The sequence below is a fragment of the Phocoena sinus genome, chromosome 14 (assembly GCF_008692025.1).
Source record: "Phocoena sinus isolate mPhoSin1 chromosome 14, mPhoSin1.pri, whole genome shotgun sequence".
In the NCBI taxonomy this organism is placed as follows: Eukaryota; Metazoa; Chordata; class Mammalia; order Artiodactyla; family Phocoenidae; genus Phocoena; species Phocoena sinus.
In genome coordinates this window covers 66,162,956-66,188,807 of record NC_045776.1, presented here as the reverse complement: position 1 = coordinate 66,188,807, position 25,852 = coordinate 66,162,956, and the positions used below count along the sequence as shown (strand labels likewise).

The 25,852-nt window shown below is 47.7% G+C and overlaps 2 protein-coding genes across 11 annotated transcripts in view; one reads left to right on the top strand and one right to left on the bottom strand.

Annotated features, from left to right (window-relative positions):
• OSBP2 (oxysterol binding protein 2) overlaps positions 1-2,271 on the top strand; it is a 163,959-nt gene extending 161,688 nt beyond the window's left edge. For all 6 annotated transcript variants that reach the window (XM_032654493.1, XM_032654492.1, XM_032654495.1 and 3 more), the window contains 2 exons: positions 353-579; positions 846-2,271. In XM_032654493.1, coding sequence (XP_032510384.1) covers positions 353-579; positions 846-988 — 370 coding nt within the window. In that variant the 3' untranslated portion in view covers positions 989-2,271. The remainder of the gene's footprint in view (positions 1-352; positions 580-845) is intronic.
• Positions 2,272-15,463: 13,192 nt separating this feature from the next.
• MORC2 (MORC family CW-type zinc finger 2) overlaps positions 15,464-25,852 on the bottom strand; it is a 41,559-nt gene continuing 31,170 nt past the window's right edge. For 2 of the 5 annotated variants that reach the window (XM_032654007.1, XM_032654008.1), the window contains 10 exons: positions 24,800-24,874; positions 24,334-24,714; positions 23,650-23,781; positions 23,169-23,223; positions 22,623-22,764; positions 22,293-22,520; positions 22,108-22,201; positions 18,488-18,676; positions 18,302-18,394; positions 15,464-17,209 (listed from right to left, as the gene is read on the bottom strand). In XM_032654007.1, coding sequence (XP_032509898.1) covers positions 17,141-17,209; positions 18,302-18,394; positions 18,488-18,676; positions 22,108-22,201; positions 22,293-22,520; positions 22,623-22,764; positions 23,169-23,223; positions 23,650-23,781; positions 24,334-24,714; positions 24,800-24,874 — 1,458 coding nt within the window. In that variant the 3' untranslated portion in view covers positions 15,464-17,140. The remainder of the gene's footprint in view (positions 17,210-18,301; positions 18,395-18,487; positions 18,677-22,107; positions 22,202-22,292; positions 22,521-22,622; positions 22,765-23,168; positions 23,224-23,649; positions 23,782-24,333; positions 24,715-24,799; positions 24,875-25,852) is intronic. The other 3 variants (XM_032654009.1, XM_032654011.1, XM_032654010.1) reach the window with 3 other exon arrangements.

Below are 25,852 nucleotides of genomic sequence, written 5' to 3'. Positions count from 1 at the left end.
AACAAAGAAAACGGACAAACCTCTGACATGACTGGGTAGAGAGAAGGTGCATGGCATCAACATTACAGATGCGAAAGAGGACACTGCTGTCACACACATTAAAGGAATAATAATGAGGACATTATGAAACACTTCAGGCTGATATATATGAAAAATTGGACAAGGGGGGCAAGTTCCCAGAGAAGTATAATGTGGCAAAACATGCAGGTCGGTGGAGGCTGCAAGGTGCAGGGAGGAAAGGGCGAGGTGGACACAAGGCCAGGTTTGGGGGGTTCAGGGGGTGCACATGCAGGAGGGGAAGCAGAGAGGGGGCCGAGTGTGTCCCGGCAGCTCACCCCATGGGGCCCCGCAGGGACAACGCGGAGAACATGTACTACTTCTCGGAGCTGGCCCTGACCCTCAACGAGCACGAGGAGGGCGTGGCGCCCACCGACAGCCGCTTGCGGCCCGACCAGCGGCTGATGGAGAAGGGACACTGGGATGAGGCCAACACGGAGAAGCAGCGGCTGGAGGAGAAGCAGCGCGTGAATCGGCGCCGGAGGTTGGAGGCCTGCTCGCGGGGCTGCGGTGCGGAGGAAGGTGAGGCCAGTGGGGAGGGGGGCCCCCGGGAGTGAGGCCAGCGGGAGAGGGCATGGGGTTCTCCCAGGAACTGGGAGGAGATGAGGGGACTGGAAGAAGCTGAGGGGGAGAGAGGGGATTCCCTGGGGGCAGGGAGGGGTGCTGGAGAAGGGGGGCACCCCAGGAGCGAGGAGGAGGGCCAGCAGGAGAGGGGACAGGGAGTGGTTTTCTGGGGCGCTGGGAGGAGGCAGGCTGCCCGCCCGCCTGCCCACTGTGCCGCCCAGCAGAGAAGGAGGCCGAAGTGTACGTGCCGCTGTGGTTTGAGAAGAGGCTGGACCCGGTGACTGGGGAGACGGCCTGCGTGTACAAGGGTGGCTACTGGGAGGCCAAGGAGAAGCAGGACTGGCACATGTGCCCCAACATCTTCTGAGCACCACCCCCCTCCTGCAAATACAGGCGGCTGCACAGCCTGGTCCACCTTCTATTTAATGCACTCAATTTAGTACTCAACTGCCCTCCCCACCTTTTCCTTCTTATGTTTTTTAATAACACTTTTTTGGGGCTCCCACCTTGGAAGGAGGAAGTGCTGACCCAGGTTCTTTCCAGCCCCCCGGTGCCCTGGGTCTCCTGTGACCCTTCATCATGGACTTGAGCCCCATCAGGCCCCCCAGCTCCAGTTTCTACACCTCAGGCAGGCTGGCCCGGGCCCTTGGCTGCTCCAGTCACCAGCCCCCCAGGGAGGAACTGGCCCCCTCCCAGGGAACCACTTTTGACTTTTTTAGAAAAAAAATGATCTCCATTTCTTTCCAGCCAAGGTATTTAGTAAATATTTTTAGTATAGCACTTGGTGGACAACTTTCTAAGTGTGCTTTCTTGCCACAGAAGTGTCCTGGCAAGAGCCCCTTCTTTTTAAGACATTGGGAAGCCAGATGGACCCCTTTGAGTCGGGAGCATTTTGTAGCTCAAACAGCAAGGCCGTGTGTATGTGAGCTGCCCACCCCCCAGGAGCCCAGGAGCCCCCAGAGAAGGGAACCAAGGGCCACCGGGCCCAGGAGAGCACAAGTCAGTTGTCTCTGGAGCCAGAGCCCCACGCATGGTGGGGAAGGGGACACTGAGGGACCGCCATGTGGATTTGAGGGCAACAGCCCCTGCCTAGCCCTGGTCATGCTGGGGCTGCTCCCCAGCCCCACAGAGGCCAGGCCTGCAGGCGTTCCTGCCACGGAACCCAGCCCCAAATCAGCAATAAGAACCAACCCTCGGCTCAGCCTCGGTTGGTATCCTGGGCACCAGAGAACCCAGAGTCCCGTCTCTGGGGTGCCCCATCTCAGCACCCCTGAACTCTTTATTTGCCATATATATATATATATATATATATATATGTATAATATATATATATGATATATAAATATATATAAAATAGCTATTTTGCTTAAATTTTTATGATATGTAGAAGTGAAAAAATGATGACGACAGGGTGCTCCTGTCTGAGTTTGGCCCTCCTGTCAGCTGTGCCCTGCCCTCTCCTCAGATTCCCTTCCAGTGGCTTCTGCCAACTGTGGGGGGGGGGGGGGCCTGGGCCACTGTGGCCACTGTTCCAGCCCCTCAGAACTCCTACTCAACCTTTCACACTTCAATTTGGTCCTGAAAGTTCATCACAGGGTTTTACTTTCTACTCCAGGACTGGTTTTGTTTTTATAAAAAAAAAAAAAAAAAGTGAAAACACCAACGTGTGAAATGCCTTAGGGTGCCCACTGGAGGGCAGGTGGGCAGGCAGGCAGGCAGCCCCATGAGGCCTGCGGCAGAGCTGTTCAATGTTCCTTTTCTCAGAACTGTGAGTGAGCACCTTCTGACCAGTAATAAAAAATCTTGGAGTTTTCCACGGCCCCATCCCTGAGTCTGTGACTGGGTGGAGCAGGGCTGACATGAGAGAGCAGGCAACAGCCCGCAGGTGGCATGGGGGAGGGGTGTGGGGCGCTATTCTGCTCAGCGCCAGAAGCAGGCAGTGGGGAGGTTGGTCTGGATGGGGAGGGGCGGGGATGGAAGACCTGGTGGGACAGGGTCTGGGCCAGGAAAGCTGCAGAGGGCTGAGGTGGCACCTACTGGAGAGTCACAGTTTGGCCTGAGGCCAGGCCAAGGCCCTCACCACTCTCCACAGGGAACACTGGCCCTGGTGAGGTCTAGGGTTGCTCAGTGACCATGACCTGACCTCAAGCAACTTGGATCACTAGCTCCTGGGACCCGAACAAGGGTGGCTGATCTGGCCCAGTGGGTCCTCCTCCCACTGCCAGCACTTCCAGGTGACAGGATGGAGTGGGGCAGGGCACCACAGGGGCATCAGAGCCAGGCTCTCGCCACCTGTCCCAACACCCCAATGCTGTGGGATCCAAGGCTGGTACCGTACAACTCCTTCCAGAGCCTTAACTTTCCCATCTGTGGGGAGGCAGGCACTGGTGAGTCCCTGCCAAGGTGCTGGAGGGACAGCCCTCACTGGAGAGAAGGGCATGGGGTGAGGCAACCCCAGGATAGCCCTGACCCAGGAGGCAGGCAGTGGAGGATCTGCCAGGGGAGGGAATGGAATATAAGAATAGAATTTTCATATATCCAAATATGACAACAGCAAATAGAATCCAGCCACATACAAAAAACTGATACCCCAAATTGGTAAACATATGCCCAAGTTGGTTTTACACAGTAATGCAAGAATGGGTCAAAATCGGGAAGCTTTTAGTTGTAAATCATTCATTGTACCAACTAGTTCAAGAGGGACTTCTTCTGGATGGTAGACTAAATGCCTGGATTATCCTTCTTTGTGGAAAACTAGACATGTTGGATAAAATTTTAAAACACCTTAAACGCATCCATGAGCTGTAATGGATATAAGGAATCCTCAGGCCAAAAATTAAGTGGATGTGGAAACCTGGGGAGATAAGAGCTCTGAAGTCTGCTTCTCACTGGCATTTACTGAGCCCACTGAGCCTAAGTTTTCACTGCCTCAAATGACCTGCCTGATATAGGGCATCCAGTTTGAGATAATCTCCCTCAAGCTGGGCCCCCAAAGGGCTATACCTTCAATATACCTTCAATATAATGGTGAATCAAGAATAATACAAGGAAAATTGCTTGTCTTAAAGGTTAGTCATAAGCAGAGCAGAAAAAAAAAAATCCCCTAAGAATTTGTAATCAGGAGCAGACCCTCACTTGGCTTCACAGCCCAAATACATGCTATCAGGATGATCCAATAAAACCTCTAGTAGAGAATACAGCACGGTCCCAAATTGGCAATGTCCCCCGTCACATGAGAGAAACAAATCCTCTCTAAAGGTTCTCCCCTTCATTCCAGACCTTATGGAACCCCAGATGTGAAGATGAAAGGGAAACGAGCAGCTCACAGTATAACATCTCCAAACACACAAGGAAATACAACATACATTGGCATAAGCAATGGCCGACAGAAATAACAGCAGAATCAGACGTAACAAAACTACTCAATATAGTAAAATTAACAGACACATATAAAATAAGCATGTTTAATATATTTCTAGAAACAAAGGTGGCTTGAAAATGAGTAAAAAGCATTCAAAAATACTAAAGAACTTGCAGAAATTGAAAAAAATCACTAAAAACAATGAATAATTTTATAGCAGATTACACATGAAGAGAGTATTGGTGACATGGAAGTGAGATCTGTGGAAATTATCCAGAAAGCAACACAGACACACAAAGAGGTGAAAAGTGTAAAAATGAAATTAAGAGACATGGAGGATAAAGTGAGAAGATCCCACGTGTGTCCAATCAAAATGGAACAGAAGCAATCTTTTAAGAGTTAATGACTAAAAAATTAACTTTTGACAAGAAACACCAATATACAGAGTCAATTCCAACAAATCCTTGTCAGGGTAAATAAAAAGACATCCACAGCTAAATACAATATAGTGAAATCGCAAGACCTTTAAAACAACAAAATTTTAAAAGGAGCCAAACTTGGGTGGGGGATACCTTGAAAGAGCATTGATTAGAGAGTTCACTGTCTTCTGACCACCAAAGAAAGTCAGAAGACAATGAAGTGATATCTCCAAAGTAGAAGAGAAGATGTTAGTATTCCTAGTGAAAATATCTTTCAGGAACCAAAGGAAAATACGACATTAACAAAATGTCCTATTAAAACAATACTGGGACTTCCCCGGTGGTCCAGTGGCTAAGACTCCATGCTCCCAATGCAGTGGGCCTGGGTTTGATCCCTGGGCAGGGAAGTAGATCCCACATGCATGCCGCAACTAAGAGTCCACAGGCTGCAACTAAGAGACCACATGCCGCAACTAAGAGGCCGCCTGCCACAACCAAAAGATCCCACATGCCGCAACGAAGATTGTGCACACAGCAACGAAGATCCCACGTGCCGCAACTAAGACCTGGCACAGCCAAACAAATAAATAAATATTTTTAAAAATTAAATGGCTTATGGAGTTAGACTTTGATAAGTATTGGACTGGTCATTCGGATTTTCCCACATCTTACTGAAAAACCCAAACGAACTTTTTGGCCAACCCAATATTATGTAAAACATATAGAGGAATAGGAATACTAAATTTCAAAAACTGAGGAAAAACACCGTATGTGGGGGAGAAATTTTCAGTCAGTCTAAAAGAAAGCAGGAAAGAAGAGGAAAAAGGAATGCAGATAAGCTGGAATAAAAATTTAAAAATAAGATGGAAATAAGTTAACCAATATATCAATAATTACACAAAATTTAAACAAATGCTTTGGGTAAGAACAAAAAATATCAAATAAAAACAAAATCCCACTATATGCTAGTTACAAGAAAACACCTAAAACATAAGTACACAGACAAGACAGACTTTGAGACAAAAAATATTACTAGATGTCAACTTTCAGAAAATAAAAAAAGCAATCACTTCTTGGCCTTTTGGCTACGATCAAGGGTAGAAAATTAAAAAAGCCACTTTATAATGATAAAAAGTAAAATTCATAGAGTTCTAAAACTCACAGGCACCTAGTAATATCTCAAAATAAAGTAAAATGGACACAATCAGAAGGAGAAATAGATAAATTCACAATCATAATGGAAGATTTTAACATCTCTCTCCCAGTAATGAGAGCTCAGACAGACCAAAAATATCAGCAAGGGTTCAAACAACACAATTAACATCTGGTAACAGGCACATACAGGGAATTACACATAACTGCAAAATACATATTTTTGAAATGCACACAGAACATTTATGAATATTAGCCACATACTTGGGCCAGTTGTCAAGCCTCAGCAAATTTCAAAGGACTGGCATACAGACCACATTCTCAGATCACAATGAAAGTTCAAAATCAATAACGAAAAGATAATTAGAAAAAGCAACCATGTTTGAACATTAAGAAATATGCTTTTAGGGCTTCCCTGGTGGCACAGTGGTTGAGAGTCCACCTACCGATGCAGGGGACATGGGTTCGTGCCCTGGTCCGGGAGGATCCCACATGCCACGGAGCGGCTGGGCCTGTGAGCCATAGCTGCTGAGCCTGCACGTCCGGAGCCTCTGCTCTGCAGCAGGAGAGGCCACAATGGTGAGAGGCCCGCGTAACGCAGAAAAAAAAAAAAGAAAAAGATACATGCTTTTAAAATAACTCATGGATCAAAGAAGAAATCAAAAATCAGAAAATACAATTAAAAATTAAAATATTATATACCTAAACTTATAGGACATAGATAAAGCTGTACTTAGAGGGAAATTTATAGCCTAAAAGCTCATGTTGTAAAAGAATAAAGGCTAAATAATGAGCTAAACATCCAATTTGAGTAGGAAAATGAACATTAGGATAAACCCAAAGGACACATAAGGAAATGAAGATCAGAAATTAATGAAAGAGAAAACAAACATAATAGAAAGGACCAAGAAAGCTGAGGTTGATTCTTGGAAAAACTAAAACTGACAAACTTTAATGATAAGGAAAATGGAAAGAGGAAATGGATGAACCCAAAAAACAATATTTGGAATGAAAAGAGGACATAGAGATGCTACAGATATTTTAAGGGTATTGTGAATAACTCTGTAACCACATCTTTGAAAACTGAGATAAAATTCTAGAAAAATAAAACTTAAAACTGACTCAAAAATTAGAAAAACCTGAATAGTATTACAACCTTTTAAAAATTCAGTCAGTTAAAAAATCTCCCCACACATATACACACAAAACTCCAGACACAACTGACCAAGGACTAACCAACCTTACAGAAACTATCCCAAGAGGGATACTCCCCAACTCATTTCTTGAGGCTAGTATAACCTGGTCACCAAAACCTAACAAGGACAGTACAAGAAAGGAAAATCACAAACTAGTGTCACTCACATGCTGGTACAATTCAAAACAAAATATTAACAAATTAGCAATATAGAAAAATTATAATCACTCCAGAAGTGCAAGGTTTAGCCTATGAAAAACTAACCAATGTAATTCACCATGTTAACAAATTAAAGGAGAACACTGAATGGTCATCTCAATGGATGCAGAAAACACTTGAGAAAAAATTCAACATGCATCAATGATATTTAAAAGGAAAAAAACGCTTAAAAATAGGAATAGAAAGAAACTTCCTTAATCTGATGAATGATATCTACCAAAGGGGAAAAAAGCTTTCTCTGTGAGATAGAGAACAAAAGATACCCATTTTTACCCTTTACATTCAACACTGTATTGGCAGTCCTAGCCAATGCAACAAGGCAAGAAAAATATATGAGGTATGAGAACTGGCAAAATTATCACTGCTCCCAGATGATGTATCATAGAAAATCCAAAAGAATCTAAAGATAAAATAGAATCATCAATATATAGAAATCAATTACATTTTTATTTACTAGCAACAAACTGTGAGGAAATAAAAATTTTAAAACTATTATTTACAGTAGCATCAAAAATCATCAGATACCTAGGATATGTAGGTACATACATAGTAACAAAGGACATACAAGACTTCTGAAGGGAAAATCACAATACTTTCTTGAAAGACACTAAAGAAAGATCTAAATTAATGGAGAGTTATACCATCTTCATGGTTTGGAGGCTTATAAAGATATCAATTCTTCTCAAACTGATGACATACAATCAATTCCAATGAAACCCCTATAGCTTTTCTCATGGAGCTTGATAAAATGATTCTAAAATTTATATGGAAATGCAAAGGACCAAGAATAGTCAAGACACTCTTGAAGCAGAAAAAGTGGCAAGACCAGCTCTACTAGATATCAAAACTTATTGTAAAACTATAATAAATAAATCAGTGTGGTATTGGCATAGAGAAACAACAAATGTAACTGAATAAAAATTCAGAAACAGATTCATACATATATGAACATTCGATATACAAGAGAGGCTGCGCTGTAGATTAATGAGAAAGGTAAGACTTTTCAATAAGGGGTGTAAGGACAATCAGGAAGGAACTGGAGCTCTACCTCATACCATACACAAAAGGCAATTTCAGGTGGATTAAAGGTCTATATGTGAAAGACAAAACTATAAACACTTTAGAAGACACTACAAAACAGTATCTTCATGACCTCAGGATAGGGAAGGATTTCTTAAATAAGTTACAAAAAATGCAAACAGTAAAAGACTGATAAATTAGTCTATATTAAAATTAAGAGGGACTTCCCTGGTGGCACAGTGGATAAGACTCAGTGCTCCAGGGGCCCATGTTCGATCCCTGCTCGGGAAACTAGATCCCACATGCATGCTGAACCTAAGAGTTTACATGCCACAACGAAGGAGCCAGTGAGCCTCAACTAAGGAGCCCATGTGTCACAACTAAGGAGCCTACATGCTACAGCTAAGGAGCCGACAAGCTGCAACTAATGAACCCACGTGCCACAACTAAGGAGCCCGCCTGCCACAACTAAGGAGCTCACCTGCCGCAACTAAGACCTCATTCAAGAAAATTAAAAAAAAAAATTAAGACCGTCTCATCAAAAGACTATAAAAAGAGAGTTAAAAAAAAGTATGCCGAAGAGCGGAAGATTTTTGCAACACAGATAACTTATAAGGATCTTGTATCTAGAATATACAAAAATACAAATCAATAAAAAGAAGACAAGAGAGTAGAAAAATGGGAAAAAGTATTGAACACTTTATCAAAGAAGAAATTCAAACAGTCAATAGACATGAAAAGATGCTCAACCACATTAGACATCAGGTTAATGCAAATTAAACCATAATGAGATAACACTACACACCCTTCAGAATGGCAAAAAACAAATCAAGTCTAGCAATATCAAGTGTAGGTGAGGAAGTAGAGGAATGAAGCACTTAGTGCCAATGGGCATGTAAATTGATACAACTGCTTCTGAAAAGAATTTGGCATTATCTAGTAAAGTTGAAATGGGCATGGCCTATGATGCAGCAAGTCTTCAAGGATTATGCATGTAACAGGAGACATAAACATGAACGTCCACAGATGTAATGTAATAGCAAAAAGCTAGAAACAACCCAAATGCCAGTCATAGAGACATGGATTTTTAAAACTGTGGTATGTTCCACTGTAGGTGTAATTTGTTTTTATTACTGTATAATATTCAGCACTACGATACACTAGTGAAGATGAATAAATTACAGCTACACTCAACAACATGAGTAAACTTCTGGAACATAATATTGAAAAGAAAACAAATTGCAGAATAGTAAATAAAATGTTATGTCCGGGACTTCCTGGTGGCAGAGTGGTAACGAATCCGCCTGCCAATGCAGGGGACATGGGTTGGAGTCCTGGTCTGGGAAGATCCCACATGCCACAGAGAAACTAAGCCCGTGCGCCACAACTTCCGAACCTGTGCTCTAGAGCTCGCAAACCACAACTACTGAGCCCCTGTGTGCCACAACTATTGAAGCCTGCGTGCCTAGAGCCTGTGCTCCACAACAAAGACAAGCCATCGCCATGAGAAGCCCACTCACCGCAACTAGAGAAAGCCCGCGTGCAACAACAAAGACGCAACGCAGCCAAAACTAAATAATGTATTTTTTTAAAAAAGTTATGTCCATTTAAGTTCAAAAACAGGCAAAACAGGGCTTCCCTGGTGGCGCAGTGGTTGAGAGTCCGCCTGCTGATGCAGGGGACACAGGTTCGTGCCCCAGTCCAGAAAGATCCCACATGCCGCAGAGCGGCTGGGCCCGTGAGCCATGGCCACTGAGCCTCCGTGTACGGAGCCTGTGCTCCGCGACAGGAGAGGCCACAGCAGTGAGAGGCCCGCGTGCTGGAAAAAAAAAAAACAACAAAAAAAAAACATGCAAAACAAAGCAATTATTTAGAAATACAAACCAACATGGTAAAAGTATAAGAAGAGCAAAGAAAAGATAAACACAGAATTCAGGTTTGTGGTTACCGCTGAGCAAGGAAGAAAGGGGAAAGGACCCAGGAGGGGCACACAGGGATTATAAAGTAATAATAATGTGTTTTCTTAAACCAGGTGATGGATGTACACTGCATATTTTTCTTACCTTATATATATATATATATATATATATATATTTTTTTTTTTTTTGCGGTACGCGGGCCTCTCACTGCTGTGGCCTCTCCCGTTGCAGAGCACAGGCTCCGGACGCGCAGGCTCAGCGGCCATGGCTCACGGGCCCAGCCGCTCCGCGGCATGTGGGATCTTCCCGGACCGGGGCACGAACCCGTGTCCCCTGCATCAGCAGGTGGACTCTCAACCACTGCGCCACCAGGGGAGCCCCCTTATAAATATCTTATACAGTATTCTTTTGTAGCTGCTCAATGCCTAATAAGAATAATCGCTAAAACAGTAGCTTAAAGGAGAAAAACCCCATATGATTTTATCAATAGATGCTGAAAAGGCATTTGACAATGGGAGATGGGGATGGGGGCCTCACAACCCACATTTCATTCTGTGTAACTGGTGCCCCCTGGTGCTCAACTCAGACAAGATTGGCAGCCACGGCTTCATCCCAGAAGCCCCAAGTTTAAAAAACAAGACAACAGCATCAACAAAAACAGAAAAAACTCTTTCCACACTTTAAAGACCAGTCACCAAAACCAACAGACAATATTCTGCTCAACCCTAACATGTGGATTTCCATCCTCAACAGAAAAAAGACCTGGATAATTAATTATTCAACACTGTTTCAGAGGTTCGGCAATTAAAACTGGCATACTGGCATATTTGCACATTTTATCTAAAAATACAAGTTTATTTTGAAAACTACCAGAGTTTATAAGATAGAAAATAAATTATATTAAACAATTTGCTTTTCTATATATTAATAATCAGGAATAGAGATGGGGGAAAATTCCATTCACAATAGTGACAAATAACATAAAACAGGAATAAAATGAGAAAGTTACACAACACATATGAAGAAATAAAATCTTATTGGAAGATCTAAAAGGAGTCAAACAAATGGAAAACCATTTCGTATCGTCTAGGGAGATTTAAAATCATAAAAATGTCAACTCTCCCATAACTTACATCTAAATTTAATGCAATCATAATTTAAATCCCAATGGAACTTGTTGTGGAGGCGGGTAGGGACAGGAGAGAATTGGATTACGTGATTTTAAATTTCATGAGAGAAGAAATTCTAAGAATAGCCTGGAAAACTATTTTAATAAGAAAAACAGCGAGGGAGATTGATCCATCTAGATGCTAATGACGCCCCCAAAGCTAGTTTCAGCTAGGACCTCACCCCTCGCGTCGGAATCGCCTGTCCAGCTGGTAACAGACTGTCTCCCTTGACATATGTAAGGGTCATCTCAAACCCAACAGGTCCAAAACCAAATAGAATGAATATAAATAATGACCTAGGTGGTTCGTTTAAGAAACGGGGGTGGCATAAGTGAATTTCCATCTGGAAAAACCAAAACCAAAGTCTGACTCCTGCCTAAACGCAGATACTAAAGTATTTCCCACAGGGAGTGGAGGCTGACACAAAAAACTTTAATACAATGCAACAAAATGCAAGAGAATGTTTGCAGGTGAGTAGAGGGGGAAGGACTTTCTTAAACATGATAGGAAACCCCAAAACCTTTCAAGAAACACAATAAACCAGGCCAAGGACAGACAAACCAGCAGAAAAGCAAGTTGTGAGCCGAGGTCGTGAAACCCAAGAGGCCTCAGGTCCCGAGAGTCAGCGGGCTGGACCTTAAGGGGAAATTACCTGGAAAGGGTATTTCAAAATGTAAAACATGCAGCTTCAGGCTTCCCTGGTGGCGCAGTGGTTGAGAGTCCGCCTGCCGATGCAGGGGATACGGGTTCGTGCCCCGGTCCGGGAGAATCCCACATGCCGCGGAGCGGCTGGACCCGTGAGCCATGGCCGCTGAGCCTACGCTTCTGGAGCCTGTGCTCCGCAACGGGAGAGGCCACAGCTGTGAGAGGCCCGCGTACCGCAAAAAAACCCAAAAAACAAAAAAAAACATGCAGCTTCCTTCCCAGGTCCTCTATCTTGCAGACGTAAAAGCACCACACCATCAAGGACATCTATACCAAAAAGTTTTCTGTAGTGACCACAAAACGTTGGAAAACTACAGGGTAAAAGGTTTCACCTGTGCCCGGGCTTAATACGCAGACTCCAGCGGAAAAAATTCCCCACTTCTCTGCTTGGGGTCTGAGCCGGACACTGGATACCCTAGGCCTTCCCTCCGCTGGCCCTAGGATGTGGGACCCTCGAGGCCTCCGTCCCCAAGCTGGGCCCCGGGCGGGCCTTGTACACCCGGGTTTGCTCACAACTCCCTACCCTCACGCCGTCTGAGGCTCGGACGCCCGCCCACCCGGGCTCGGGCACGTAGGCAGGCTCGTGACGTTCCCAGGGCGCATGCGCTGGGCGCAGAACACGTGCCAGGCCGCTGCACCGCGCCGGCGCCATTGCGCGCCTGCCTTGAGGGTTTGGAGGAGGGTGAGAGGGGTGCTCTCCGCCTCCCGCAACCGTTGGCGACCTGGGAGAAGGCAGGCGCCCGGATGGGACTGAGCGTTGGATACCCACAGAGCCTCCGGAGAGAGATGGCCGAGGGCCGGGTCCTGCACGTGTCCTCTGGGCCAGGTGAGAGTTTGCAGCCAGTCCCCGGGCTTGTGCTGTGTTATGGTAGCTGATGATTTAGCGTAAGGAACTCAAAACTCTTCCTTCTGACAATTAGGGGTTCTCCTCGCATCGCAGCGCCCCCAAACCCGGCTAGTGCCAGACTGGCTTAAATGGTGGGGAACTGGGTAGGGGAGTGAGAACCCAGAGCTTAAACAGAGTAAGAAGTGGGGAAGAAAGGACCGTAAATTCAAAGTTGTGGGTTAGAGCTGCCCACAGCTTCCCAAGAACTGCAGTTGCTCGGGCAGGAAGTGGCCCCAGAGTCCCGTGGAAGCATCTCAGCAGAGTCCAGAGGGGACAAGAAAGGAGGGATGTGTCTGTCAGACCCTTCCCCTGTCCCTGGTCCAGGTTGGCCTCAGTGGCATGGGCTCCCCTATCTCCAGGCCCTGGCTGGAAGCTGCTTAGAAAGCCCGAGCCCCAAGCAGCAGCAGGGGCAACCTGCTTTGCGGACCGAAGGCGGCTGGCTGGAAGACCCGCCCTCCTCACCTCGGAGGCCAAAAGGCCATAGGGTAACACCCCACGAGGGCCAATGAGTAGGTCGTGGAAGACCTACAGGCAGCAGGTGGGGCCAGTGAATCTTGTAAGCAAAGATAAGGGGTCAGGGCAGCAAGGGCTTTGGGGCCCCATTCCAACAGTCTATATGGGCCTCTGGATAGATTTCTGGTGGAGAACTACGACTTAGTAAGCCAGAAAACTTCTACCGTCATCCAACGCCTTTATTTTAGAGGAAGAAAAGGGGACCCAGGGTGGGCAGTGATTTGTCTGAAGCCTTGTGAGCTGAAAAAAGGAAATTTATGCAGGATCCACCAGGGGTCCTAGTTGAGCCTGGCACATTCCAAGTTACTGCCATGAAAACTGCCAGACTGAAAAACAGGCTTGGCAACATTTGGGCTCATTCCTGAGTGGGATTGTCCCTCGCCAGGCCCTTCCTCTGTCCAGTCTGTGTCTTGCTCACTATGGAGAGGGTGCCCCCAGCAGTGCTGAGGACAGCCGGAGGCCTCAAACATGGCAGCAGAGAACGCATGTTCTTTTGTAGCTCTGCCTCCCGTGGCCAAGCTGGCTGTCCACCTTCTCAGGAACCAAGAGCAATGTGGCCATTCCAAAGGAAGCCTCAGAGGTTCCATCTCCAGCCAAGGGCAGAATCCTCCAGTGGAATTTTGAGGCTGTTTCAGGCATCTAGGCAACTGCCAGCGGGGCCCTTACAGCCTGGCCCAGATGCAGGACAGCCTTACATGGGGGATGAGTAGCCAGTGGAGGCACAGACCGCTCGGACCAAATCTTGTGTTCTGTGTAAAAGGGAAAGGTTTGAGCTCTATCAGTCTTAACACGGATTGGTCTGTAGAGCTGTGGATGCTTGCCCAGTGCTGCTTGAACCACGGGTCTAAAAGACAGTCATGTCTTTCAAGGGGAACTAGACCCAACAAGAGGAGCCAAAAAGCAGTGCCACTCACAGGAGGAAGCAGAGAAGTTTCTCTCAGCCTATTAACCTATGCCTTCCTTTGGTAAACAATGTCAAACCCTTGTCCTGTCCTAGTAATACAGTATTGATGTGGGGTTTGTAATGCTAAATCCATGGGACACTTAGGGGCTGAGGGGTGATATAAGGTGAACATTTCCCTGAGGACTTGCCCCTTGTTTTTCATCTTATTTACAAAGTCCCTACCCCAAGACTTAGAACTACAGCTGTGTCCCAGAGAAACACAACCGGCCAACAAAGATGTTCAATCTCACGTAAATTAATTCAAACCAACTAAAAAATCCATCACTTTTCACCTTTCAGATTAGTAAACAGTTCAGATGGAAGAGACTACAGACAGGCAAGTGGGGGTAGGGGGCAAGGAATATACTGTTGGTGGGAATTGAAATTGGGAAGTCTTTTCTGGAATGTATCTTAGGATTTTTAATGCATCCACCATCTAACAAGCCATTTCTCTCTTTGAATCTTAACCCTGTATAAACCCAGATCTGAGTTAACGATTAAGTACACATGTATACCCACACACACTCATCACAGCACTTTTCATAAACATTAAAAACCAAAATCTCTATAAATGGGACCATTAAATGACAGTACATTAAGACAATGAAATGCTATGTGGTTGTTCAGAAGAATAAAGTAGATCCATGTGAGCTCTTCAGAAACAAGTCCCAAGATTTACTAAGTGAGAAACAGGCAGAAACAGAACAGTAGATGTGTAGTTGTGTGCTCAGGACGGATACTCTTTCCAGGGAAAGTGAGCATTGGGGGGTGGGGGGTTGGGGAGGAGGGAGCCTTGCTTTTCATGGTCTAGCCTTTCGTACTGTTTGAATTTTTACCATATGCATGTGTCACTTGGAGAAAAAAAACAAAACACAAAAGTCCCCATCCCTCCCACTCCTTAAAAACAAGGGTCGCTGCACTCATTCACCTTCTTGCCGCCTTGAACTCAGGACCTTCCTGCCACAGCCCCACCAGACCATCTTCTTCTCCCAAGTTTTAGACAATTCCAAGCAGGTTAGTTATCCAGGACAAGGAAGGGGGAGGAACCCCTGCATCTTATCTTCCCACCCAGAATGGAAGGAGCTCTGCCTGGAAGCAGGCTGCATTCAGCACAGCTGTGGTTGGATTTAAACAGCAAAGTGGGAACGCCCAGAAGTTGAAGCTAAAATGTTTAAGAAATTCAGTATTTCAGTTTCTATGGGTGTCCAGGAGAGTGAAGAAAGACATAAGACAAGGTGGTGGAGATGAGGAAGAATCTGAAGACAGTTTAAAGCCACAGTGGTGGAAAGAATGAAGAGGAGGAAGGTGCTGGATTTTACTAAGAGAAGAAAACAGACTGAGTTCAGGAGTCTCACCAGTGAAAGTTTATAGTATTGCATTTCGATTACAGGTACGTAAATAAAAAACTTGAGTATTACCCTCTGGTAAAAATGCAGAACCAGCTTGCACTTAGATTAAAACAGCAGGTTTGGGGACAAAAATGGACCATATGCTGCCTGTGATGAAAAGAGCGAGCTGGACAGGAGAGGAACCACCAGCTCAAGAAGCCCTAAGACTCTTAGCGAATCTTCAGAGGAAGAGGTCAGGGCCTCTCTGAGTGGTATTTCCCCCAAAGAGCCCTTACCCAGGGATGTGGTTTGGAGAAGTCCCAAACCCACAAGTCACAGGTGCTTCCGGCCACGTGCACAAGTGGGTAAAGACCTCCGATTACCATGGGGCCTGCCTCCCTCACCAGCGCTTCCCAGGCTACTGGAGTCTTCACAGGGCAGCACGTGGCCACTGCTGACCAGAGGTGGGTAGATGCTGGAAACACACCGAGAGGTCTGAATTGCAGACCAGTGGCACAAGACCATAGTTCTTGTGCCTTCAGAAAACCCAAAGTCCCCAAATAAAGGGGGATGAAGAGAGTTGGGAGAAATCAAACCAGAATTTTTCCAATGGCCATTAAAGAGAAAATTCAGCAACTCTTGCCTTTGTCTTTGACCCTGAGAAGTTGAGGGACACAGCTGTATGAGGCTGTGACCAGGCGGGAAGGAAGACATGGTGTGCTTCCTGCAGAGCCACCTCTGGAGTCCCTGTGGCTCAGTGACCCCCTCCTCCCATCTGCCCCAAAGCAGGGACCTTGACTGGGCCTGGTGGGGCCAGACAGGAGGAACGCAGTAAGAGAAAAAGCAGCGCCAGGCTCTCCAGATGGCTGGGACCATTGAGGAAGGTGTGCTCCCTAGGACCCTGCCACACCCACAGACGAGGCCGCCACCAACCAGCACAGGGGCTCCTTCACACACATGGTCCTTTCGTAAAAGGAATCCTTTGGAATTCAAACATTCAGTGTGTTACCCAGGTCAGCAGTCTGACCAGAGTCGGATCTGTCCACTCAAGTTTTTGAGGCAGGAAACCTCACTGTCCACTGTTAGTTCTCCAGCAGGGAGAACTTCGGTGGTGGATGGGGAAGTTGAACAGGAGGATCTTTCTTCCCCAAGCTGTCTGGACGGTGCCACAGCCAAGACCGACCACTTGGGCCACCACTCACATCCCCAACCTGAAGGAGGAGCCACGAGACAGGGAGCTGCTCAGCGCTGAGCCTCCTCCTGACCGTGGCCCTGTGGGGATCCCCTGGATTGGAGATCCTGGGGGAGCACCAGCCTGGGGGGCCCTGCCCCTCCCCCAGCCTTGCCCCTGGAGCCTCCCCAACTTCCAAACAGCACTGGATTCACATCTTGAGGAGCCAGAAGCCAAGAGAAGCAGCTCAGACTTGGCATCCTGCTTCTGTTCTCTGCCCAAGAGTCACCAAAAAAAATGTATGGTCTCACAGCAGGCACAGCATCTTGTTTCTTTTAAAAAATAAATATTTATAAACGTAGGGAGGAAGATTCAAAGAATCAGAGTCTCTTTCCCTCCAAAAGCACAAATATCCCATGTGAGTCAAACCAAGGTAAGTCCATCAACCCATAAATGAAACTCCACCCCCAGGAGCTCTGCCTTGAGGGGCAGGGGAGCTGATCTCTGGCTCCAGGCCTCTTAGTCCCCCTTGGTGATCAGGTCCTCGATGTAGGCATCCAGCTCGTCATCTGTGTTAATGTCTATGTCCTGGAACAGAGCAGTGCACGGTCAGCCGGGAGCCACAAGGTGGTGGGGGGCCCGCCTCCCCACCCTTCTTGCAGCCCGTGCCCCTTCCTCTCGCCCCTCCACCCTGGCTGTCAGGCCTTGTCACTTCTTGATCATCCGCCCACTCCCTCCTCTGTGCACAGATGACGCCCAGATTTCTTGCTCCTACCCTGCCTCTACCCCAAGTTCCCAGCTTGCCTTAGCCATGCTGCAGGCTTCTCAGACTCAAAACATCCAAGAGCTCAATGGCACCACCCACCCCGAGTTGCTCCATCTTGGTACAGACCACCACCGCCTCCCCTCCACCCAGGGGCTCAGACAAACCACAACCATCACCCTTGTTTCCTCCCCTTCCCTCAAGACGTTACAACAAATCTGCCCACTTCTCTCCCTCCTCACTGTCACCATCCAAGGTTCAGGCTGCCAGAATCTCTCACCCAGACAACTGTGGGAACCTCCTCACTGGAGTCCCGGATTCTAACCTCCGCCCCCTCCAGGCCCTCCTACAACCAACCAGAGTAAATGTCTTAGATTGCAAACGTCTTAGTGCCACACCCTCCAGAGACATCCCACCTGGCACAGGGCCCTGCTTCTTCTATCACCCACATCTCCCTGCCTTGGGCCTCAGGCCCTGCTCTTCCCTCTCCCCAGAGCTCTCACATCCCACTCCTGCGTGACTGGTTCTGCCCTCAGCTCAAGTACCTCCTCAGAGAGGCTTCCCCTGAACACCCTAGTAAAGCGGCATCCCTGTTTTCTGTCTCTCTCATATTTACTTCACAGCACTTCCCACCAACAGTAGTTCTGTCTCCTCCACTTGTTGGGCTATGAGAGCAGGACCCCTATCTTGCCTGTCTGCTTCACCAAGGGTCCCCAGGACAGGCACAGAGCAGTTGTCCTCAATGTTTACTGCTTGGATAAAGGACTGAGACCCTACAGGGCGCTCCCTGCTTCTGGGCTACCTAATCCCATCTGGGCGTCATTTGGAAAATTGAGAATGTTTTTCTGTTATGACTTGGAGGGTTCTCAAACCAGGTTGTATATCAGAATGTCTAAACAAGGGCAAAAGTCTGATACCGTGGGTCTGGCTGGGATGAGGCCCAGGCAGCCGCACCACCTCCAGCCCTCCTGGTCAGGATGCTGTGCAGCCAGGGTTGGAACCACAGATTCCTGTGAGTGGGGAGAAGGGAGCAGGAGGTGCCCAAGCCCCGCCTCCCTGAGACACCAGGTGGTCCGCTACAATGAGAGGGCTGCCTGGCTCACCTCCTGCACCTTTTGCAGGAGTGCCACGATGTTGGTCCTCAGCTTCTGCAGCTTCTCCTCTGTCTCGCGGAGCTTTCTCTCGGAGGTACGCAGGCTCTCCTCGGAGGCCTTGGCCCGCGAGTCGGCGCGGCTCTGGTAGGAATGGCACAGGTTCTGGAGCCCCACTTCATACTGCTTGAAGTACTCTTTCTGTTGGGAGAGGAGCTGGTAGGTGAGTGCATGAGCTCACAAGGGTCCCCAGTGCCCTTCTAGATGGGCAATGGTGTCCCCAACTGGCTCAGCACAAGGAAGCTCAGTCTGAAGGGATGCTGGACCCAGAAGCAAGTGATCTCTCTAGCTCCAGAGAAGAAAGACCTCGACGTCCACCTCACAGGGCTGCCACGAGGACGAAGACAGGATCACACATGAAGCACGTACCAAAGTGCTCTGGCAGACTGCCAGCTGTGAGTAAATGTGAGGGATGATTCTCACCATTCACCTTTCTAAGTGCACAACAGCACTTTGAGCAAACCACTTCCAAGTCACAACCAACAATGACAAGATCAAAAGTTCTCTCCCACAAGTATTTTATCAAGCACCTATCAACAACAGATTCCTCCAGGTTTGTGTAGTATGTTTATACAGCATCAGAACTTTTCACCATCTTCCCTGAGTACCTGAAACTTCCCAGGGGTGGGGCAGTAATGTTAACTAGCACTTTCTCTAGACATGAGGCTTTATCAAACTTTTAGAAAGTAGCAGAACACTTGTTTCAAATGAAAGTTACATGGAATCTCAGTATAAAAAACAATTTGGGGAAAAAAAAAACCAATTTGGGTAATAACTCTTTATGTTTAATTTCAAAGTTATAACATTATGATTTACTCATAAACCACCAATGTGAATGATGAGGCCATTATGATGAACACAAACCCATGACCAGCAGGTCCTGGCTAACAACTACAGTCTCACGAACTCCAGCATTTATTTACTTCTGTGAAGATGTATGAACTACCTAGCACTGAACGGCTAAAAACTGCTGTTTTTAAAACGTGTTAGAACTAATTGTTTACAATCTAGAATACTATCCCAGTAAATCAAGATGGCAACAGAAACTTCAAATTCTGCACAAAAAATAATTATCACTTGGCAGCGCAAAAATAAATGTTCAAGCAGGTGCCAAAAGTATTAAAATGTAATACACAATGTCTTAAGCCTAACTATGATTTGTATTCATTTTAATTTTTTTTCCACTTTTAGGCCATTAAAGATTCACAGGCAGTTACGTTACTTTTAAAGTATATATATATACATATATATATATATATATATATTATTGTTTTTTTTTAATCTAGTATTTGCAGGACCCCTGATGGTCTGGAACTCCTAGTCCAGCATGATGAGCAAAAGGATGGTCATTTACAAACTGACAAGGATACAATGAACATTAGACTCCTGTTGTGTCCCGAACGTTAAAAAAATTAAAGTTTGAGTTATTTTAGGCATTTCACTTAGGTGGCTATTAAACTGATGCATTAGTGGTACACCTCCCTTTACAAGCATAAGCCAACAGACTATTTTAGGCTCAGATGCTCCTACTGACTGTGCTTTGGTCTGAGCGGTCAGGGCCACTGCAAAGATCCCACTGCACCCAGGCTTTACTCTGAATTTGGCAACAACTTTAAACCAAAAGCAACAAACATGCCAGGCCGACCTAGCTGGCCTATCAGCTGTTTGTTCCTGGGATCTGCAGAGGATGCCTGCAGCCTGAACAAGGGTAAGCGTTGAGGTGTAGCAGCTTTCTGTGAAGCCACCATGAGTTCTGCACCTTCTAGCTTCCCCAGGGTGCAGTGCCCCCTCATCTCACAGGGGAGCAAGACCCTTGTCCTAACAAGTTGTTCTGGGTTCAGATCTGGGCTCTATTAAGACAGACTGTTCACCTCTCTGCCCCTGGGTTTCTTCAGCTCCTAGCCTCATTTCCCTTTTTTAAAGTAGAATGGAGACAAAACTCCATGTTTTCCTCTCTGGCAAACTTTATCAAGCATACAGCTGCCCACGAGGGCCTGCCATCTTAAACTTATTAACCCTGCAGTTTCAATTCCAGTTGTCCTCTCCAGAAACTCCTCCCTAGAAAACTTAAGCTATTCCTACAGCAGAAACATCCTCTTGATGTGGATGACTCCCAATCCCCATCTCCAGCCCTGCCCTTCCCACCCCTCCCAAGTGCCAGCCCCAATCTCCAGTGTCCTGTCCACTGGACATCACCAGAAATGAAGTGCTGGTACTTCCAGCCCAAGTCAAATCACAACTCGTCTTCCTCACCCTCACCCTGTTTCTCTCCCAGTTAACAGCTTTGTCATCAACCTCCAATTCCCACAGGCCTGAGAGACAGGGAAGCACGTGACCTCTGCCTCCTCACCATCACCTGCCTTCAGTCAAAGAAGGACCCCTGACACAGCCCCTTCACCTGTCAGAGCTCCCATCCCCCCTCCCTGACCTATTACCATTAGACCAGCTTCCCTGTCCCTGTGTCTCCCATCCACCCTCCTTCCCAGAACCAGAGTTACCCTCTTAGGGGCAGGGTCAACAGACTACTCACTGCCTGTGACCAAATCAGCCTGCCACCTGTTTTTGTAAACAAAGCATTACTAGACCTCAGCCACATCCATTCCTTTGCATATGGTCTTATGGCAGCTTCCACACTGTAACGGCAGAGCTGAATAGTTGCAAGAGACCTTACAGCCCATAAAGCTGAAAATATTTGCTAACTGGCCTCTACAGAATAAGCCTCTTGACCCCTGCCCCAGACATGGTTCAAGTCGACAATTCCATCCACTCAAACCTTTAGCTGGGCCTCCATTTCATACAAAGTTTAAGCCACTGCACCTCAGGGGGGTGCCCCCGATGCCTCCTATCCTGGCTCTGAGGGCCCTTCTCCCTGAGTGCTCACCACAGAGACCACTGCCCTGGCCCCGACCTGCCCTTGCATCCCTGAGCCTTTGTTCACAACAGTCCCTCTGCCTCAAACACTTCCCGTCACTTCTACAAACACTCGCCCAAACCCACATTTTCTTTAGCCCTGGTCACTCTCTCCCCCTCCCAGAGGCTGCCCCAGCCCTCCCACCCACCTTGCAGAGCACTTACTGCTCTCAGCCTCATGTCTAGGTACCTGCTAAAAATTCAGTCTCTACTGACTCTTAAGCCACTTGGAGGCTCCAGCACTGAGGCACTGCATCTGCATTTGCTAAATAAGATCCCACGCTTATCTCCACACACCACGAGCTTCCCTATACCTCGGAGCTTCCCTATACCTCCGAGAGTCACGTTTCCGGCACTTTGAACCTAAGCTCTTTACTGTTTCCTGCCTTGACAGAGGAAAAGGGACACACTCCACACAAGTCACACCGGGCCTGTCCCTAAGCGAGGATTCCACTCCTCCCCAGCATCTCACCAGCTGCACACCAGTCATCCGGCTGAGCAGCTTCTTTTTCCACAATGTAAAGTCCCCTCTTCCCTTCCCTCAGCAGATGAAAGGGAAGCTGGCCAAGCGGGGAAGGGCGCATACAGCTGGGAGCTGACAATCACAACAAGCAACCAAGGGGGGCGTGCAGAGTCAAAAACCAAAGGCTGGGCAGACTCACCAGAGGAAACGATATTAGCTCATCTGAATTCATAGCACTCAGCTCCTTCTTAGAGATGGGGAAACTCGGAGGCAGGAAGTACCGTAAACAATTCCTAAACAAGAAAGAAGGTGGAGACTGGAAATCAGAATGGCACAGAGCTAGTGGAGAACCAACGCTGACCCCGGAGCAGGACGACAACGCACCGAAGGATCTGGACGAGGAGGTCAATGGTCTCGTGGTTGGTGCTCGGGGCGGTGGTGTCGGGCTCAATGCGAATGCAGTCTGAGGTGGAGGGTTCCGCCATGGCTACAGCCTGCTGAGCCACTGCTGCCTCCTCCTCCTCCTCCCCGCCCTCCTGCTGCGTGTCCGGGCTCTGATACTCCGGGGAAGGGGGCTTCATCAACCGCACATCCTCACTGCCTTTCTCCACCCTAGGGAGGACCCAGTGTTTGTGTCACGTGTCCCAGGCTCCCAGGATGGGCTGCCTGCCCCTGCCCAACTCTGTCAACCCAGCCTCCTAGAAGGGGCATTACCAGCGGTCTCTTGGTGTCGTGTCCGTGGGCACATAGTCAAACTTCACCTTCCACCGCACCACGTTCTTGCCCAACTCCACAGCTGTGACACGGCCTGTGTACCACTCCCTGTTCACACGCACCTCCACGTGCAGCCCTTTATCTGAGAGTGCAGATGGAGTTAGAAAACTAGACTAGAGCCCCCGACCCAGCCAGGGCCACCTTGAGAAAGGTCATCCCAGGTTCACAGGGACAAGAACCCCTAGGAGCTTGACGCCACTATGCCAGGGACACGGAGCCCAGCCACTCTGGTCTCCCTCCCCAACTGTCATGAGAGTGCCGCAGAGCAGCATGGTAACTGCCAGCGGTGAACACCAAGGAACTGATGCTAAAAATAAACACGAGGGCGTACTAGCCTCAGCATTCTTCTCAGAATTAGACTTGAAAGCATTGTTGCTTGAGAGCCTGGAGCCAGGAAAGCCTCCATGAGCCTTCGGAATACGGTGCTGCTGGCAAGGGGCCCCCTTCCCACTTCCCCACAGGCTCTGGGCACCTCCCTAAACTCACCTTTCTGAGCGCTCTTGAGGTCAGCTGGGTCCTCTTCCCCAGCACTGTCTGAGAGCTGCAAGAACAGAGTCTGTGAGAGGCACCGCCAGTGCCCCTAAAGAACAGACTGTCCACCCAGGGTCGTAAGCCATCACCTCATGTCGTCTTGTGCGGCTGTTTAAATCCCCAGGCCTCACTGAGAGCCACTCTCTCAACCATTATCTCAGTATGTACACACCTGCCTCCAAAAACGTCAGTGAACAAGAGAGCAGGCATAGGGGCAGAATGTCACAGACACGGAAGTACATCTGCGTCGGTGTCACCTCAAGCCTGTGAGTAGAGCCACAAGCCAGTCTCACTCAAGATCCTACCAGGTACCGTGTTTCTAGTCGTCTGTGTGACTGAGTGTCCTTCAGAGATGGACTAGGCTTCTGAAAGGCTCGTGTCACAGACTGCAAGTGGCAGGTGGAGACCCTGGGGAGGGAGAATGCTGAGAACCTACCTCATTCAAGTCCTTTTTTTCCTCCTTCACGGCAAACTTGCCCCGCTTGGACCTCTCTTTCCTCCTCTCAGCCTCTTCCTCGGCTTCTTCCTCATCAGAGACTCCAAGACTCCGCTTCCGACCAGGAGTGGCCTACAGCAAGAGAAGCGGGAACATGAGGGACCCTGGCAGACCCTCAGGTGCTGGAAGATCCCATCTGGTCTAAAGGAGCCATTCAGAAAGGGGTCTGTGGGTCTCAGTCCCCACCAGGGCTGGGCTCCCAACAGTACTAGGGACACAGCAACCCCCGGCCTCTACGCCCACGAGGACCTTTGCTCAAAGCTGTCACAGGGGAGCCTCTCAGTTCACTCCCCACTGAACCACAGCAACCACTGCTGCAGCCCACCAAGGCCGTCACCAGATTGCAACCTCTGCCCACCGCGTGAGAAGCCAATGAAGGCGACTCAAGTCTGTGGAGGACCAAACCTTGGAGGGGGCACCAAAGAGCTCCCTGGACAGGGAACCAGCAAGCTCTGTGCCCCCCATGAGTGCCTTCAGCTATCAGACTCCTCCTCTGCAGGGGCAGCACGGAAGGCTGATCTCCACTGAGGCTTCTCCACCCCCCACCGCCCCCCATGCAGTCAGCGCTGCCCCCTCCATTCCTATACCACTGTGGGCAGGGCTGGAGAAAGAGGAGCATCTCACCAGGGAGAGTTTACTGGGCGGCTCCGGCTTCTTGACCACTGGAGTCTTGATGGCTCGGGGGGCAGGGAGCTCCCGAGGGCTCTTGGAGTTGGGCGGCAGAGATGGTGATGGTGGCTGCACGGGAGGGGCGGGCCGGGATGCAGTCTTGACTGGAGTGTTGGCAGGCTTTCGGGGCACCTCAGGAGGCTGGAGCAGCCTGGAAGTACTGGCCTCCTCCCGTGCTGTCGAGGCAGGAGGCTTTGGGACGCTGCCGATAACAGGAGCCTTTCGGGGCTGGCTGGCTGGTCTGGGAGCCTGCAGGGAAGGGGGTCTGCTCGGGGCATTCCTGATCACAGCAGGTAAAGGAGGTGACCGAGGACGCTGAGGTCTACGTGCAGGTTCCTGAAAGAGGCCCAGAGAGAGTGACAACATGGATCCCAGCATGAGACACCTGAGGAAAAGCCCTGCCCCTATCCCTGGGCTTTACCTCAGTGGAAGGTCTGGTGGTCACTTCCAAGGGCAATTTCTTCAGGTCAGCTTGGGAGCGGATGGGTGTGGTTTTCTGCAGGGTAAACATGATGAGGAGGTCGTTTGCGTATCTGGTACATTCAAGCAAACTCTTTTTGGAGCCCCACAGTCTGGGACAGTGGGCAAATAAAAAAGAACACCTGGGCCACAGTCCTACTATTACAAGCCTCCCATTCTCACTGAGAAGACAAAAATTCACAAACACTAAACTACCAGCAAATTACAGGATTCTATATATGATTAATCCAGCAATTGAGAGACTGGGGAAAAGTGTCAGTAGACTAGATTCCTATAAAACAAGCCACAAAGGTTGGAGATCCCAAAAGGCCAAAGCCGGAAAGGACAGGTGGGAATTGGCAGACAGGGAGGCATGCACACAATGAGAGCATCTGCCTGCCCAGAAGTCAGAAAGGGAAAAGCTTTTGTAATAAATACAATAAACGGTTGATACCACACATATATCTAAAAAAACCTGACTAGTCAATTAAGGAAAAAATTTAAAACAACAGTAATATAAGAGAACAATAAGCAGTTCTAAAAGAAACACACGAAAAAGTTCAATTTTAGAAATATTAAATTCAAATTTAAGATGTGTATCTTTGCTTATCAAATTTGCAAAAACATTTAAAAATAAATGTACTGCTGGTAAAAAACAAAACATAATACATCTTCTGGAGAATAATTTGGAAATAGTTATTTAAAGAAAACATAGAATTTAAAAAATCCTTTCACTCTTTCAAATTCACTTCTGGAAAACTACCCCAAGAAAATAATTATGCACTAATAAAAAAAGTATGTGTGCGTGATATGACACAAGTAAGTCGTGATCTCTATTTCTAATAAAAAATATATGTATTTATGTGTATGTAGAGGTCATAAAAAGTTGGAAGGATGTGCAGTTAATGGTGGTTACCTCTAAGACAGGATATGTACTTTCTGGAGTTTCAAAACATTCTAAATGAATCGGACCTCTTTGTAATATATAAACAAAATTTTTTTTTTTTAAAGAATG